Below are 16,751 nucleotides of genomic sequence, written 5' to 3' on the forward strand. Positions count from 1 at the left end.
AAGAATGTAAAAAAAAAAAAAAAAAAAAAAGCCGGGTATAGGTGTGGTGGCGCACGCCTTTAATCCCAGCACTTGGGAGGCAGAGGCAGGCAGATTTCTGAGTTTGAGGCTAGACTGGTCTACAAACAGATAATGTAAATATCAGTAGCGATTTATAACAGTAGCAAAATAAGTAATGAAGTAACAATAAAAGTATTTTTATGGTTGGGGGTCACCTCAAAATGAGGACATGTATTAAAGGGTCCCAGCATCAGGAAGGTTGAGCACCACTGCCTTAAGGCACTGGGGTGGAGAGATAGCTCTGAAGGTAAGAGTGCTGCTCACTGTGTAAGCCTAAGGACCTGAGTCCAGTCTCCAGCACTGATGTAACAAGTCAGTTGGGTTCCCACTGGCATCTATAGTCCAGTACAGAGCAGGGCAGAGATAGGAGAATCACTGAGGCTTGTTGCCAGGCAACCTAGCAGAAAACTGTGAGGTCTAGTCCCGAAAGGGGCTTTGCAGCAGAAGAATAAAGTGAGAGTGATAGAGGATGCTCGCTCTACTCCAGATTCTACACACAGAGCGAACACAGACCACACACAATGTACACCCCTACCCCCCTTCTCTTTAGGTACTGAAGATAAAATCCACTGTGAGGATACAGTCACTTGATGGATGCACATCTGTCTCAATCTGTCTGGCATGCTGGCTGCTCAACAGATGGTATTTTGATGACAAGCCTAAAACTCACCCAGTATTAGACTGCCAACTGTTCTCTCCCTTTAAGGAAAAGTCTGAACAAACTAAAAAGCAAATGTGTCAATGAGAGAAGCAATCCGAGAGCACCCATATGATGGAAAGCCCCGGCTCCACCTGTTAAGAACTGACTCCTGACTGGGCAGTAGTGCTGTACACCTTTAGTCCCAGATGCAAGCGCATCTGGTCTACAGAGTGAGTTCTAGGACAGCCAGGGCTACAAAGAGAAACTGTGTTTTAACTCCTCCTACCACCCCTAAGAAAATGGAAGCCTGGTTAGACATTGTGGCACATGCCTAGGAGGTTGAGGTAGGAGGATTTTTATGTTTGAGGCCAGCCTAATGATATGGTGAGATCTGTCAACAAAACAAGAAAGAAAACGAGTAGTAAATACCATGTGTGGCATAGGCCTGCTTTAGTTAGGTAAAGCTAGCATTTCTGCTGCGTGGTAGCAGACACTTAACAGACACTGTTTTAGACTTCTGCCCTCACACAAGTGCCTAGTCCTAAGGAAGGGTATTAGGCAAAGGTATAAAAGTGCCTTGTGTGGTGGTGCATGCCTTTGATTCCAGCACTCAGCAGGCAGAGCTTTCTGAGTTCAAGGCCAGCTTGAGCTACAGGAAGACCCAGCCTTTAAAAAACAAACAATCAATCAATCAAACAAACAACAACAAAAAGAATGAAAAGGGGATTATAAGGAAAAAACAGCAAAGCAGAGGAATCATAGCACTAGGTGGAGCATGTGCACATGTGAGAAGGCTGAGGGAGCAGTAGAAATCGACTGTGTCCTTGCAGATGCCATCCAGTGGGAGGGGCCATACTGACCTGAGCAGGTGGCCAGTTCTCCTGAGCTCAGAGCAGACATGAGGGTGTGAAGAAGCAAGAACAGGCTGTGAGAGGCTGCAAGTCACTGAAAGAGTTTTAACTTTCCCATCAGAAACGGTTAGCTCTTGGAGAGCTTTTGTTGGTTCTGTACCTTACAAATGCTAGAAGTGTGCTCTCTCAGAGACCCATAGCCCAGCCCCAATGGAGAGTACTGAGGACTGCTGTGACAAGAGCAGACAAAGGCTGAGTGTCATAGCTACAACTGAAGAGAACTGACTGAGGGCTGGAGTAAGGGAGCAGCAGGCCCAGGTGGACGGTAGCTGGCATCATGTGCATGAACAATGTTGGGGGCTGGGAGAGGGCTATGGAGGCAAAAATGAAGCCGGGGTTAGATTCCACATGAAGTCCCGCAGCAACACTTAAATAAAGATGCCAAGCAGGCAGGAAGTTAATTTTCAAGTCTTGACTGAAGCAGACACAGGCATATCTGTGTACAACCAGTAAGAGAACACTTTTGGAATGGTGGGTGACCAAAGGCTAGGCCTAAGGATAGGCACTGTGGAGATGACACAGGAGCTGCACAATCAGAAATGAAGTCAGAGGCTAGAGGAAAAGTAGGAAGCACGGTGTCTTGGGAAGCATGTAGAAGCATGACGCATCTCATGGAGGGAGTGACAGCAAAATTGAGGGCTCACCAAGGTCACCTCTAAGGCCAGACTAACAGGATAGCAAGAGGTAAGGAAAGATTCTTTCATTATGAAAACTATTGTTTTTGCCATCTGACAACTTCACATACACACACACACACACACACACACACACACACACACACACACACACTGTATTCTGATTATTCTCTCTGATGCCCTCTCCTCTCCTCTCCAATGCCTGTTACTATGAAACATAGCCAAAAAAGGCACACAAGTATACTCTATGACCTCAACCCTGCAAGGCAAACGGCAGCCCAAGCAAGCACAGCCCGTCAAGCAGATGGGCCCTGGCTGGTGGTTTTATGCTGCACAAAACTGAGCCATGAGGGTGAGCAGCCCTGGAGGCTTACCGGAGCCAGATGTGCCCATTGGAACAAACAGCTTGCTTGCGATCTGTGAATGGTAAGATCTCCTTACACAGACTGCAGCGCTCAGGGAAGGTCTGTTTGTTCATCTTCTTGGAGATATGTCCAATCAAGACCTGGTAAGACATCACAGAGTGAAGAGCGAATACGGGTTTCTGGGAGTGAAGGCTACTCACAATGAATACAGGATGGTGCCAGGACAGTAGAGGTATACTTCTACAGCTAAGCTGCTGCCCAAAGAGTTCAAAACCTGCACCTTCAACCAGTATTAACAGCAAAGAAAAGTAAACAGATCCAGTGACCTCAACCTGTAAGGTGGACTTTACTCAAGGGAGAAGCCTCTAAAATTCAAGCTCTCCTTTTTTGCTTTGTTTTAGCAGTTTACAGTTTTTACTTATGGTGCTTTCAAAAGGAAATCCATAATCTCCCTAGGTGAAAAATGTGATGTTTGTAAAAGTATATAAATGTATAGTCTTTAAAAAGCATTTCTTTTAAAGATTTTGTTTGTGTGTGTGCCACTTGTGTGCAGGTGCCCACAGAGGAGCCCTTGTAGCTGGAGTTACAGTGGCTGTGAATCACCAAGTGGGCGCTAGAATACCCTGGGTCCTCCAGTAGAGCAGGAGGTATTTATAACTGCAGACCCTTCCCTCCAGCCCACAATGTTTAGACTTTTGTCGGAGTTAAAGTTCCTTCCCCTTCTGAGGGCACAAAGACAGACTGGTCTAGTAGCACCTGAGATAACCTGAGTGACCCAGCATGGGAGAATGAGGTGCTTTTCTTGGCCTTACTAAGAGTGTTGTGTGTGTGTGTGTGGGGGGGGGTTGGGGTAGGGGGGTCCTGAGACTGAATGTGGAGCCTTGCAAGCACTGCTACCACTGAACTCCATACCTATCTCTTTCCATTTTTAATTCTATGACATGGTGGCAGTAAGCTGTCCAGACAGTCTTGAATTTGCTATACTTACTCCTACCTCAGCCTCTGTAATAGCTGGATTAGCTGACAGGCCTGTGCTTCCAGACCTGGTTTAAGATTACATTCTCTAACGACAAATGTCTATGTCTATAGGCATGGGGTTTATATACCAACCCTTAAACCACTTCTTTTATTAATAACTCGTGTCCTTCCCAGGTTTGAATGTATTTGTGCTTTACCTCTTCTGGCAGTTTACAAGATTTAATAATTTGGGTTAATTAACTCACCCAAATCTCAAAGGGCATCTTAATCGCTAATTTGAGCTAGTCATTTCAATTCTTCATTATATAACTTACACATTTGTGTGTGTGTGTGTGTGTGTGTGTGTGTGTTTGAGAGGTTCTCACTACGTAGCCCTGGCTATCCTCAACTCAAACTCAGAGATCTTCCTGCCTCTGCCTCTTACGTATTGGGACTGGAGACATGTACTACTATATCCAGCTTAATTCACAAATTTAAATTACTTCTTGGTCTAAAATTTTTGGCCTTCGGAATTCTCATTTATAGTCCTTCACATCAAGGACAAACACCTCTTATCCAGATAAGCCTAGCATCCCAAGTGTGAAGCAGTGACACCGTCCAGCGCAAGCAGAGCAGAGTTGGCCCTAAGTTCTATGTGAGGAAGAGCTTCTTCTATTTATTCTTTGTGGCGTCAATCACAAAAGTCAACTGTTTAGTTTAACTCCTGCATTCTCAATGACAATACTTCTCAAGGAGGGGAATAAAAATTGCTACTTTTTAATGTATAAAGCACAGATACACTTATGAGGCAAAAACAAATATACAATAGGCCTGTGGTATTAACTATTACCAAGCCATGGCAGGAACTAGGAGAAGGGAAAGTGAGACAGCTGGGGGTGAAAACAGATTGAGAGGTGTGTATTACATGCCCAGTAGTCACAGAACATCCAAAAACTGCAGTAAAATCAACACCATAGGCTGAAAGGTTTTTGTGTGAAGCATAACTAGATCCTTAGGACACAAAAGTCATTCTTTTAATTAGAACTGAGATGCTATGAGAAAGTAGGGTATAGTCTTTCCACTATTTTTATACTGGCTTAGCCAGAACCACATAGCCATGTTGGACATGGGTCTGTAAGCACAGAACATCCTAAACAAGAATCCTAAAGGTAAGGATGAACACTAAATGGTATGTCACAAATTTATAATAATTCTAACCAATCCCATGTCAGTGAAAAACAATATTCTTTCAGACAATTTAGAACACAGGAAACAAGATTTAAACATTTACTTTTAAAGAAAAACGTCACATATATGACAGTGCCTCTTACTGTGTTTAAGGCGACTGCAACTGTCCTGTGGGCAACAGTTTCGGGGGCAGAGAAGTGCACTGTGAATAACTTGACAGGGACAAAACTATCTGGACTTCTTGTTTTCAATGAGCCTTTAGGCAGCGAGTGCCAATCTCCAGAGAGAAAAGAGCCCTTGTGATTTAACCTTTCAGTGCACAGCCGGTTCCTTGGTAGGATTCAGCTGTTCTAATGGTGTTTCTCTGACTTTTCTGCAAGTCTTCAGAACCCACAGGATGATAACCTGCGCCAGGAACCTTACATCCTGAGGAGCACATCCTACCTATTCCTTATGCTTGTAGCCTTCCTGGTCTCTGGGGGAACTTGACATCTGTGGAATACACCACAGACTAGACTATTATATTGTCCCAGTACCAAAAGAATATAACAGCCTGGTTTAAAAAAAAATAAACTGGTCTTAACAAATTGTTTTCTTTACAATATCCAAGCATTTCAAATAGAAAACATACACCACAATGAACCTTTGTAAAACATGATAGAAGACAGCACGGGTGGGCATCTCCACTGCTGTGACTGTCTTTCACACACCATTTGCCACTGCAGAGTCCACAGCCTGGAAGTGTCATCTGGCAACCCCTGCAGATCACTCAAGGGCACTGGAATGGAGGTGTGCCCTCAGCATCAGTCCATACTTCCCAGCTACTCTCTTGTACCACATACCAATCAGTTACCTCAGTAATTCCAACGCAAAGCCAATCCAAGCCCCTTCTACCTAGTGAGACGAGCAGCTAGTTGAGTTGTGGTAGACACCCACCTGTGCTGTCCTGTCATCATAATCCTCATCAGACATCAGAAAGTTACAGAGCCCTCTGGTGGGTATGCTGGTGTTCTCTGTGATCCAGGTGTGCAGGTACACCTCTCCGAGGACCCGCTTCATGTGCTCCCTGGTCAGGTGCATCTCCACAGCCTCAATCTTCCCTTGGATCTCAAGGAGCTTTTCCTCTACGGGTTCACGGCCTCCGGTGTCTCCCCCGGCAGTGAGTGAGTCCTCAGGGGTCTCCTCCGTGTCACCCTCTTTGCTCTTCTCCTGCGGGCCAGCCTTAGTCCCCTGCTTGCAAGTACCTTCTTCTTGCTGCTCATCCTCCCCGTCGCCCATCCCAGGTGAGTCAACCAGTAAGATTTTTGAGTCCTCATGGGTGGGTTTCCATAAGGCCTCGGAAGGGGATTTCTGCATTGACTGATACAAAATCCTTAGAAGGAAAAGCTTAAAACGCCAAAAATAGGTAACCCCACTGCTTTCAATCTTTTTTTCCAAAGCTTCATGTAAAAACTGAGGAATATGTTTATCTTTTAAAATTTTCCAGCGGACTAGGTCAATCAAGTCTACCTGCTTAAAGAGATTCTGAACTGAAGACTCCAAGAGCTGAGCAGCTGCCTCTTCAAAGGTCTTAAGAGTAACAAACTGGACCTGGTAGTTCTTGTTCACAGGATGGAGGCCATTCATCATGCCTTCAGTGGTGATGATGGCCAGATAAGCACCACAGGGACTCACTGCAATGCCGTGAGTCCTCACTGAGCCAAAGACATCTGAGAGCTTAATCAGCTGGTGTTCAAACTTTAATGCAACATCTGTGAAAATGGGAATCAGCTGCCTCACCTTCCCGTCACTAGAGCAGGTGTACACTGTTCCATTCTGCTTGTCTGCAGTAATGGAGACGATGGGCAGTGAGTGAAGGCCTGTGACATGGGAATTGTGAACATTCAGACCTGCCTTGGAGATCAGAAGAAGACACCAAAACACATAGGAGCCTCTTGCAGCTACCACTAAGCTACAGCTACACTTCTGGTAGGGGTGATAAAGTGGCACACATTTGATGCTGTGCACAGGCAACTTGTCCATTTCTTTCCACAAGACAACAGGTTGCCTTAAAGTAAAATAGCCTTTCACTGCTTTGAGATTGACAGGGAGAATCTTTACAGGTCCAAAAGCACTGCCCACAATAAGGCCACTCATTTTCCTGTTATTGTGCTCATATTCCCACCAAAACAAAACACTGGGGGAGCTGATTCCTGACTCAATAGTGTTGCATGAAGAGATGGACTCCTTCCCCACGAATGGCAGCTGGAACTGCCACACAGCTATATTCCCGTTCTCAAAGAGGACAGCCAGCAGCACACTGCTCACNTCCCGGCACTCGTTGTTGTGCTTGACCTGCTGAGTGGTACAGATACTCGACCATTCCATTCTGACTGGGGTCTGCATACTGTGTCTCCTCTGAAACTCAGCAAAATCCCCGAGATTTCCCTCAGGAGCCTCATTTTTAGACAGTCTATAACTAGTCTCATAAAGACGGTCTCCATAAATCTCCGTCAGATCAACCAGCTGAACCCACTGGAGTCTGTTGAGGTTCACCTGCACAGTCAGACGATTGTCCATGGTCAGTGCTGCCAAGAGGCACCTGCCATTTGCATCACAACCCATTGGAGACCAGCTAGTGTATTTGAAACCCCGCATTGGGGGCAACGCCTTCCCCTCAGGGTTGAACATCCTGTCCAGCATGAAAGTCTGGCTGATGGTGGGGTCTTTAGAGGAAGCGAACTTTTCCTTGCACTCAGCAACTTCTGTTTTTGAGCCAACCTGAAAATAAGAGAAAGACAAGCTATCAGATAAATATCCACCCATAGTAACTGTATTAACACACAAAATAATTTTATATCATACACACTGTATTACTACATATTATACTAATTCTGCTAATTTTAGCATTATGTGCATTTAAAAGATCAAATAGCCAGGTGTGGTGATGCATACCTGCTAATCCAGGCACACTGGAAGCTAAGGCGGGAAGATCATACGTTTAACCAGCCAAAGCTAGGTAGAAAAATTATCTCCAAACAAAACAAAACAAAACAAACAATGATTTTAAAAATGAAGCATGTTTAAAGATTAAATGTTCACTTACTCAAAGAAATGGCTTTTTAAAAAATGACTTAGAATAAATGTGACTATGCATGGCTTGTCTATATTTTAGACCATTTTAGAATTGGCCTATAGAATACACATTTGATCCTCAAGAGTGAGGGGAACACTTAGCTAAGCCAGTCACAAAACAGCAGTAGTTTTAAAAATTAGGGAAATATGTATCTATATTCATTTTTGCTACAATTAGATACTTGGATTTTTATAATAGTTCTGTGACACATGCTGATGATAAATCAAAGGCCTCATGTACATTTCCAGCCCAACCCCAGCCTCTCATTTTATTTACTTTAACATGCCACGCCCACCTCACCTTGTTGAGGTAAGGGCTCTCTTGTTTCTGCTGTACTTGTGGACTCCAGGTTAGCTAGCTGGTCAGCTTCCTCATGATTCTTCCATCTCTGCCTTCCATCTTACTATAGGAATGTTGGGATTAAGATGCAAGCCATCACATTGTGCTTTTCATTTTTCATGTGTGTTCCAGAAATTGAGCCAAAGCCATCAAAGTCTGTGTTTTTTACCTGCTACACCTAACACAATTCTAGGCCTTTCAATCTGCAGTTTCTTTAACAAACCACACACATTGCCTCGTCTACTACTCTTGCTGTAAGTAAGCTGGCTCCTATCAGACTTCTCTATTCCACCCACTGCTTTTCCTGGCTCTTTGCCTGACTTGCTCCTTCCCATCTATCTTACCAGGTCTAATCTTAGGAGGCCTTCTCAGATCATTCTAGCTTTGTCTCATCACCCCCATGTCTGGGTCTGTAACACGTATCATGTGCTCAGCCAAATGATGAAAGCTCTGTAAAAAGATTTTAAAGAGACAGTAAAGACAGAGGAAGTTATGACTAAAATTGAAGCCAGGATGGCTAAAGCCAAAAAAGAACATAGGCTGATCTAAAGATATTCCCGTTACAGACTGAAAATAGGAAGAACTCCATTTGTTTTTAGAGAGATGGATAAAAGGCATGGCAGTACACATCTGTAATCACAAAGCTAGGCACATCAACTCAGCAAGTTCCAGGATAGCTGGGGATATGTGGCCAGACTTTGATCTCAAATAGCCAAAGAAAACAAAGGAGAAAAGTGAAAAAGTACAAGTTTCCATTTTGATTTTAGTGCCAAACTTTTAAAAGAAACTTGATCTTGGAAAAGGAAAGAGTAGGACACGATTACAAGGGAGTCCAAATCCTTTTAGTATACAGTTATTAAAAGTGATTTGATGTCAAGTTCCCAAGCACTGAAGTAATCCTCTAGGACACAGGCAAAACATGGAAAATAATCACTAAGAACCAGTGTCTACATGCTAGCAAAGTGTGAGCCATAATAGACACAAATTTTAAAAGATTTTTAACTGCATGCAAACTATTAAGCCTACTCAATAACAGAATTCCTCAATGTATCAGTGGTAAACACTGTGTGAGACAGCAATGCAGCTGGGAGAGCTCAGTCAGTAAAGAGTTTGCCCTACAAACATGGGAGTGGAATTCATTTTACTCACTTAAGAAGCTGGATACAGTACATGCCTGCAATCTAGTGAGGTGGAGGTAGCAGATTCCTAGAGCTCAAGCCAACTTTTCCTAAAAGCCACTACAGAACACTATCCAGAAGTGCTCCTAAAAAAGATTTCTATAGACAGTTAAGTTCTTTTTTGTTTGTTTAGCCCTGGCTGTCCTGGAACTTGCTCTGTAGACCAGGCTGGCCTTGAACTCAAAAATCCGCCTGCCTCTGCCTCCCAAGTGCTGGGATTAAAGGCGTGCACTACCACGCCCACTGACAGTTAAGTTCTATTACCCACCATTTCTCCTAGAAGTATCCAAGATAGTAACTTACATATAACTGATAATGTTTGAGCTGTGATTTAACAGAATCATAGAGCAACAGCTTTACAAAGGGTTCAGTGTTTAGTGCTTTAGCTGTTTGAGGTATTTAAATCTTTAGGGATGATCAATATGTAGGGCACAGAAGAACTGGTGATTTCTTTATACCATTGTAACAATGGAGGCCTCTCATGTAAACTCTTTATCAATTAGAGGGCTACATAAAGGTTTTTCTACTACTATTTAAACAGTGTGGCAAATGTCAAATGTAGCAAAATGTCAATTTATAAGAATCTTAGTATCACCTTCAAATCCATTAACCTAGGCTTTTCTTTCATGCCTGGAGAGCATGAAGGAAAGATGACAAGCTTGAGGACACTGAGCATGAAGGCACTAGCATTCTCAGTGTCAGACAGTAAGTGATAACGCTATATGCTAGGTGATGCTTTATGTATGTGTAACTTAATTCTCCATAAAGCCTAAACAAGGCTTTACTATTTTGTCTTATAGCTAGGTCTATCTTGTGCCAAAGCCCAGGCTCTTAACGCCCTCTGTTATCCTTAGCCCAGCAATCATCTGCTTACCTCTAGCCCAAGCAGTCTCACACTCCTGAACTATACCAGATCACTCTATCCTCATGAACTGAAACTGCACTCAAGAAACTTCCTGGACTAACCTTCCTAGTTCCTAAACTGGTGTCATTTTCTCTGACTCTAGAAGGAATCTTCAGCTCCAGGCGATTCATCAATACTCAAGAAACAGTCACTGATAGCTCCACTCATGATGAAAGATCCATGTGCATGAGTGGAATGCCTCCCTTGCCGCCTTGAGTGGTCTTTCTGAGCTTCCTGATAAACCAAACACTACCATTTCTTGGAACTGCTACAGACTCAGTGACCTTCTCTGATTTAAGTGCCTCCCCCCTACTCCTTTCACCAAACTCTCTATTAAACAGTCAGTTTTTGCCATCTAGGCCCAGACTTTCCCTAGCTGGGGGGCACTGGAATATCCATTGAAACAGTAAGTTCAGCAGAGGGTGCAGCTGTTCAGCACGTTTCTTCTGCCTCCCTCCTATGTTTATCACTTCAATAGCACTACCAGTTTATATTTGAATCATTTCACTCAGATCTTCATTAAGATCTTACATGTCTCAGTCAGTCAAGCTGAATAATTAAATCTGTAAGTCTGTAATCCCAGGCAAGATTATCAAGCTCAAGATACAATTTAAAAAAGAGAAAAGAAAGAAAAGACAAAAAACATATTATCCGAGGCAGTGGTGGCAAACGCCTTTAATCCCAGCACTTGGGAGGCAGAGGCAGGCGGACTTCTGAGTTCAAGGCCAGCCTGGTCTACAGAGGGAATTCCAGACAGCCGGGGCTACACAGAGAAACCCTGTCTTGAAAAACCAAAAAATAAAATAGACATATTATCTAAATCAACATTGTGTTTGAAATTTGAATCAAGTGTGCTAAAAAGAGCTCAGGCTACTCAAATGGTACCAGTGACTAATCACCTGGATTTGGAATGGCTGTCTAGAAGAATATGGAAAAACTTTACTTTCAAATAAGCATACTGCTATATGTGTGTATAGCTTTATAGCACGCCTTGTTATTAAGACTACATTATCTGTTCATGACCTGCCAAAGGATAACTAACTTTCTTGAGGGCAGGGACTGTCTCTACTCTGATTTATCAGACTCCACTGGGCACCTACTCACTTGACACATACCCACTTTGACAATTACCTACTGCATATACATACAGAAGGTATAAATAAAACAAAAGTAAGTTTTTACATTTCTGGACTATGAAAAGGAACATCGCTCACTAAAGTAAACCATGTTTGAAAATGGCTACATTAATACAACAAAAATCAGAAACTCTAAAGTTTAGGAGCAAACTTGGGTTATATGAAGTTGAAGGCACTAAATTTATAGAGTTACAAAGACCTTGCACTTGGAAGTCTAAGCACCGGATGCTCTCCGAGGTTTTATTTTTCATCCCACTTCCAAAGATTTAAGAGCTCTCTACCCAAGGAGACACAAGGACCGTTCACAATGAAACCGTCAAACAGGTAACGAAATAGACCAGTTTTTCTTCTCAAAGCAAAAGTGGCGCGAGAGGAGGGCGCTTGCTTTACAGAATGAAAACACAAAGCCAGCCCAGGGCCTCGGGGAGTTGGCCCTAGACAACAGGAGCAACGTTGGAGACAGGTCAGGGATTGGGTCAACTGGGGGTGGAGTCAGAGCCAGAAAGGCCGGGGATAACGGCGCTGGCTGTTCCATCCACCGGCAAAGAAGGAATGGATAGCGGATCCTGGCTCGGGGGTGGGGGTGTCTAGGAACAGTGAAGAAGCTTGCAACACTTTTTAAAAGCTGCGGCGATGCGAGTCCCTTCATTAAGAGTTGGATGTTGTACATGGCATCCTAGAGCCGGCTGCAGGCCAGCTTCCCTTGGGATCCGTGGCGCGTCCGCGGGAGAACCGGTGGAGGCGACTTACCTTGAGGAGGCAGCTGTTGAGAGGTGCGGGTACCGAGGTGCGGTGGATCACCAGATCCTGCCCTGGGTTGTGCACATCGCAGATAAGCTCCAGCACGGCGACGCTGCGAGCCGTGGACACAGACACGCGGTGGTCCTCGGACCAGGATAGCGGCTCTAACCCGCTCACCGCGTACTGCAGCTTCACGGCAGGCTCCCGCCGAGTCACCATGAGGCGAAACGAGGCGCTGGGCCCGGGGGCCGCGTCGGCAGCCGCCTCCTTCCCGCCCTCTTCGTCCTTCTCCTCCGCGGGCGGCGAGGGCTCGTCGGCCTTGGGCCCCACCCGGGCCTGGTCCGCCTCGCTCATCTTACTAGGGGCGAGGAGGTCGGGTTACCCGGCACACCGAGAGCTCGCCACGGTCCCCTGGCCGCTCCCAGCGCCCTCCGCGCCCGTTCGCTCCCCGCAGGCCCCGAGCGCCACCGAGCCAGAAAGGACCCCGTCGTTGCTAGGCAACGCCACCCTGCTAGATGGCCGCGGAGCTGCCTGTCTGGAAAGTGCGCTCCGGGAGGGCTGACCCGCGGCGCGCCTGCAGACGAGCGGAGAAGGCGGGCTCTTCAGAGAGTCCCTTTCCTAGACACTGGGTGCTAGGTCCGACTGAGAGCCCACGGGAGACTGAGCCTCCGTGGGTGACTGAAATGCTGAGAAAACCAGCGTGGTGGCTGGGGGAGACCCCGCTGGGTGGGCGGCGCGCGGCCTCTTCCGGTTTCGGAGGCGTGTGAGGCCTCTTGTGTCCCGCCGGTGCGTGCGGCCGCGGCTCCCGGACCCGGAAGGGGCGGCGGCGGACCGGCGACAGCTGCGAAGATCCTCCCTCTCCACGTGCTGCCCGGGCTCCCTGCTCGTTCCGCGGCTCCGCGCTTGGGCTTTGGCTACCAACTGCAGCACCCGACCGGCCTCCCAGGACGTGCTTCGGACGTACCCAGACCCAGATGAGGCGGGTGAGTGCAACCCCAGCCCGGGTCGGGTCAAGTTCTCCAAGATGTCCAGAGGGGCCGCCGGGCTGCTCTCGGAAACACGTGAATGAGCGGGGACCCCGCCTTGGGAGCAAGAGGGCTCCGGAGACTGCCTGAGAACTTAGATAGGTTAGGATTGCAGGCTGTAGTAAGTAGTCAAGTTCCTGAGACAAGCTGGGGGGAACTAATCAGATAGCATAAAGACTGGAGGCTGGGTGTATCCAAGCTAGAAAATAATGCCTGAGACGTGGAGCTCCGGCAGGTCTTGTGAAGAGCTTTGAAGAGCTTTTAAACGGGAGGTTTTCATCCACGTATCAGGAAAGAATATACAGTCATAATCCGTTCCCTAGAGAAGAGAAAAGTGACTCCTACAGCAAAAAGATGGTTTTAGGGTTGCTGGTTTATCTTCTTGAAAGTCTGGGAAGATGTGATAGGAGGCTTCATTCCCTCACACAAAAGATAATAATGTAGTGTCAGTAAAATTGAAATACAAATTGCCCAGCCAGTTTCAGGTCAATCAATGTTTTTAAAACTCCTTTGACTAACACCCACTGCCTCGTTGCACCTTGGTAGAAGGAAGGAGGGACCTTATTAAGCTTAGATGGTTAGGAGTTAGGACTCTTCAGCAAGCCATTGGTATAGCTGAATTTATGTGGGAGGAGAAATACAGACAACCCTCAGGATAGTGGAGGAGGGGACATAGGATTTACTGTAGGGTAGACCTGGGCTATTATAGATGTCAGCTTTGGAACACAGTAGCCTATGTGACTTGAGTCTCTCCTGTCCATAAATAGGAACACTAATTTGTTTTATAGAAGATTGTTATGAGACTCCAGTGGGATACCTGCAATAACTGCATATTGTCTGGTACTTAGAGGCAGTTGCTATGTGCCAGTAATAGAAATAAAACCAATTGTATTTCCTTTTGAGGAAGTAAACAGCTGCTTTAGGTCAGCAGCATTGGATCAGGCTTGTGGCATATGCCCAGCCCTGTAGCAGGAACGTGCATCTTGCTTACCCAGCTATGCAAAGCTTTTGAGTTCCACCGTCAACTATACAAAAAGAAGGAGAAGAAAAAGAAATTTTATTGAGTGAACAGATTTTATAGTTACTTCAACTGTTGTTTCAAAAGTGATTAAGAGATAATGCAGGCTGGGTGTGGTGGCACATGCCTTTAATCCCAGTACTGAGGAGGTAGAAGCCACTGGATATCTGAGTTTGAGACCATAATGAGTTCCAGGACAACTAGGGCCACATAGTGAGGACTTCTCTCAAAAGGAAAAAAGAAGAAGAAGAAGAAGAAGAAGGAGGAGGAAGGGGGAGAGGTAGTAGAGGCCAGTGAGATGTCTCAGTGGGTGAAGGTGCTTGTTGCTGAGCCTCATGTTCAGAGTTTAATCCTAAGACTTATGTAAAGCGGTAAGAGGAGAACTCATAGTTGTCAGGTGACCTCTGCATGCTGGCCATGACATATGTGCTTACACCCAAACTAATAAGGGTACTGCAGGTACCCATCGAGGCCTTGGTATCTGTGCTTTGGTTTATGTATCCAAGTGGGAGTGGAAGATGTGCTGAGCAGATATGCTTAATGAGGGAGCTTGGTGTGGATAGCTAATAGACTATTTGGAAGGCCCTTCATAACTTAAATTAGGTTGCTCTGTCTTAATACTATGCAAAAATATTTTCTTAAGAATGTTTTCTGGTTATTAAAGCAATAGTTTCATTTAAGAAAAATTAGGCCAGGCGTGGGGTGCATGCCTTTAATCCCAGCACTCGGGAGGCAGAGACAGGCAGATTTCTGAGTTCAAGGTCAGCTTGGTCTACAAAGTGAGTTCCAGGACAGCCAGAGCTACACAGAGAGACCCTGTCTTGAAAAACCAAAAAAAAAAAAAAAAGTATTTCCAGCCAGGCGTGGTGGCACACGCCTTTAATCCCAGCACTTGGGAGGCAGAGGCAGACAGATTTCTGAGTTCGAGGTCAGCTTGGTCTACAAAGTGAGTTCCAGGACAGCCAGAGCTACACAGAGAGACCCTGTCTTGAAAAACCAAAAAAAAAAAAAAAAGTATTTCCAGCCAGGCGTGGTGGCACACGCCTTTAATCCCAGCACTTGGGAGGCAGAGGCAGACAGATTTCTGAGTTCGAGGTCAGCTTGGTCTACAAAGTGATTTCCAGAACAGCCAGGGCTATACAGAGAAACCCTGTCTCGAAAAACCAAAGTGGCTGGGAACTCACTTTGCTGTCCAGGCTGACCTCAGCAATCCTCCTGCCTTAGGTTTGTGAGAGCTGGGCTTAGTGTGTGGGCTGTCATGTTAGCTTCTGAGTACTTGTTTTTCGAGAGACTTTGACTTATCTGTAATGGGTGAGTAGAATTTGCAGGTGTCTCAGTCTGTGTGCTACCTGGTGTGTTTAGTCTAAAGACAGGAAAAGGGAAGATGTGTAAAGCAGACCCTCCGCTTGCTCTGTTACCGTTCATCATGATGGTACCTGGATACTCGAGGAGGCAAGTCTAGTCTTGATTGGTTGAAAAGCCTCCTAAACCTGAGATTGGCTTGGAGCAGAATAGGTTGCATCCTGAGTGGAGGAGCTCTGTGGGCAGAGACTGCTAGGTCAACTCAAGAAATTTGTGGTAGGGTGAGCTTCAGGCCTTTTGTAAGTGTCAGGTGAGGCTTGCAAATCTTGTGCTCTCTGGCAAAAGATCCAACAGACACGAAAGCTGACTTTATTTTCCTTTAACTGGGAAATTCATAAACTTGGAACTTTGCAAAAACAAATTTTAAGATGAAGTAGGATTATTGTACTAATATTCAATATTTCAAATTGTATTCATTGAATTCTTTAAAGGAATTCTTATGATTGCCAGGAAAGAAACTTATCCTTTTCATTGATAGATTGGTCTGAAGCTGACAGTCGTTGTGTAACAAGTCATTGTCTAAACACAAGTCATTGTTTCAAGTAAAGAGGAAGAGAATGTATTCCAAAACTCATGTCCTTGTTCAGACTGGAAGTAAAGGCTAAAGAAAATCCAAGATGTTTCTTCTAGAGCTGTGGTTCTCAACCTTCCTAATGCTGCAACCCTTTAATACAATCCCTGATGCTGTGGTGACCCCCAACATGAAGTTATTTTCATTGCTACTTCATAACTACTTTTGCTCCAGTTATGAATGACAATATAAATATATGATATGCAACCCCTGTGAAAGGGCTGTTTGCACCCCCCAAAGGAAAGGAGAACTGTTGAGAAGCCCTGTTCTAGAAGTTTGGGCACCATGCATTTAATCACATTCATGTTGTGAGGATAGGCAACAGGCGAGAAGCACCTGATGGTGTGTCTGTGATCAGCAATCAGGCACGGACTCTAAAGGCGAGGAGGGTTGGAAACAGTACGATAGCAGTGATGGATGGAGCGACACTCTCATTTGGAGTGGGGATGGCAAGTAGGAACTGACTCCAGACCATCTGAATCTGAGCAGCTCAAGGGAAAAGGACGACAGATCCAAGCCCTAGGGGAGAATAGTAATGACAGTTCCCACTTCCTGGGCACACGTTGGGATTCGACGTCCCATTTGCCTCTCCGGTCTTGTCTTAAC

General features: G+C 45.4%; 2 protein-coding genes across 7 annotated transcripts in view; one reads left to right on the top strand and one right to left on the bottom strand.

Annotated features, from left to right (window-relative positions):
* Gtf3c4 (general transcription factor IIIC subunit 4) overlaps window positions 1-12,733 on the bottom strand; it is a 16,808-nt gene extending 4,075 nt beyond the window's left edge. Inside the window, exons 1-4 of one of the 4 annotated variants that reach the window (XM_029536189.1) lie at window positions 12,179-12,235; window positions 8,555-8,660; window positions 5,693-7,516; window positions 2,621-2,751 (exon numbers count right to left, since the gene is read on the bottom strand). In XM_029536189.1, the coding sequence (XP_029392049.1) occupies window positions 2,621-2,751; window positions 5,693-7,438 (1,877 nt within the window). In that variant the 5' untranslated portion in view covers window positions 7,439-7,516; window positions 8,555-8,660; window positions 12,179-12,235. Of the gene's footprint in view, window positions 1-2,620; window positions 2,752-5,692; window positions 7,517-8,171; window positions 8,215-8,554; window positions 8,661-12,178 lie in introns of those variants that run through there. The other 3 variants (XM_021192577.2, XM_021192576.2, XM_029536188.1) reach the window with 3 other exon arrangements.
* A 22-nt stretch (window positions 12,734-12,755) lies between these two features.
* Window positions 12,756-16,751, top strand: part of Ddx31 (DEAD-box helicase 31) — a 67,036-nt gene continuing 63,040 nt past the window's right edge. For 2 of the 3 annotated variants that reach the window (XM_029536190.1, XM_029536191.1), the window contains exon 1: window positions 12,767-13,152. In XM_029536190.1, coding sequence (XP_029392050.1) covers window positions 13,144-13,152 — 9 coding nt within the window. In that variant the 5' untranslated portion in view covers window positions 12,767-13,143. Of the gene's footprint in view, window positions 13,153-16,751 lie in introns of all 3 variants that reach the window. The other variant, XM_021192579.2, reaches the window with a different exon arrangement.

Source organism: Mus pahari, chromosome 3 (assembly GCF_900095145.1).
Source record: "Mus pahari chromosome 3, PAHARI_EIJ_v1.1, whole genome shotgun sequence".
NCBI lineage: Eukaryota > Metazoa > Chordata > Mammalia > Rodentia > Muridae > Mus > Mus pahari.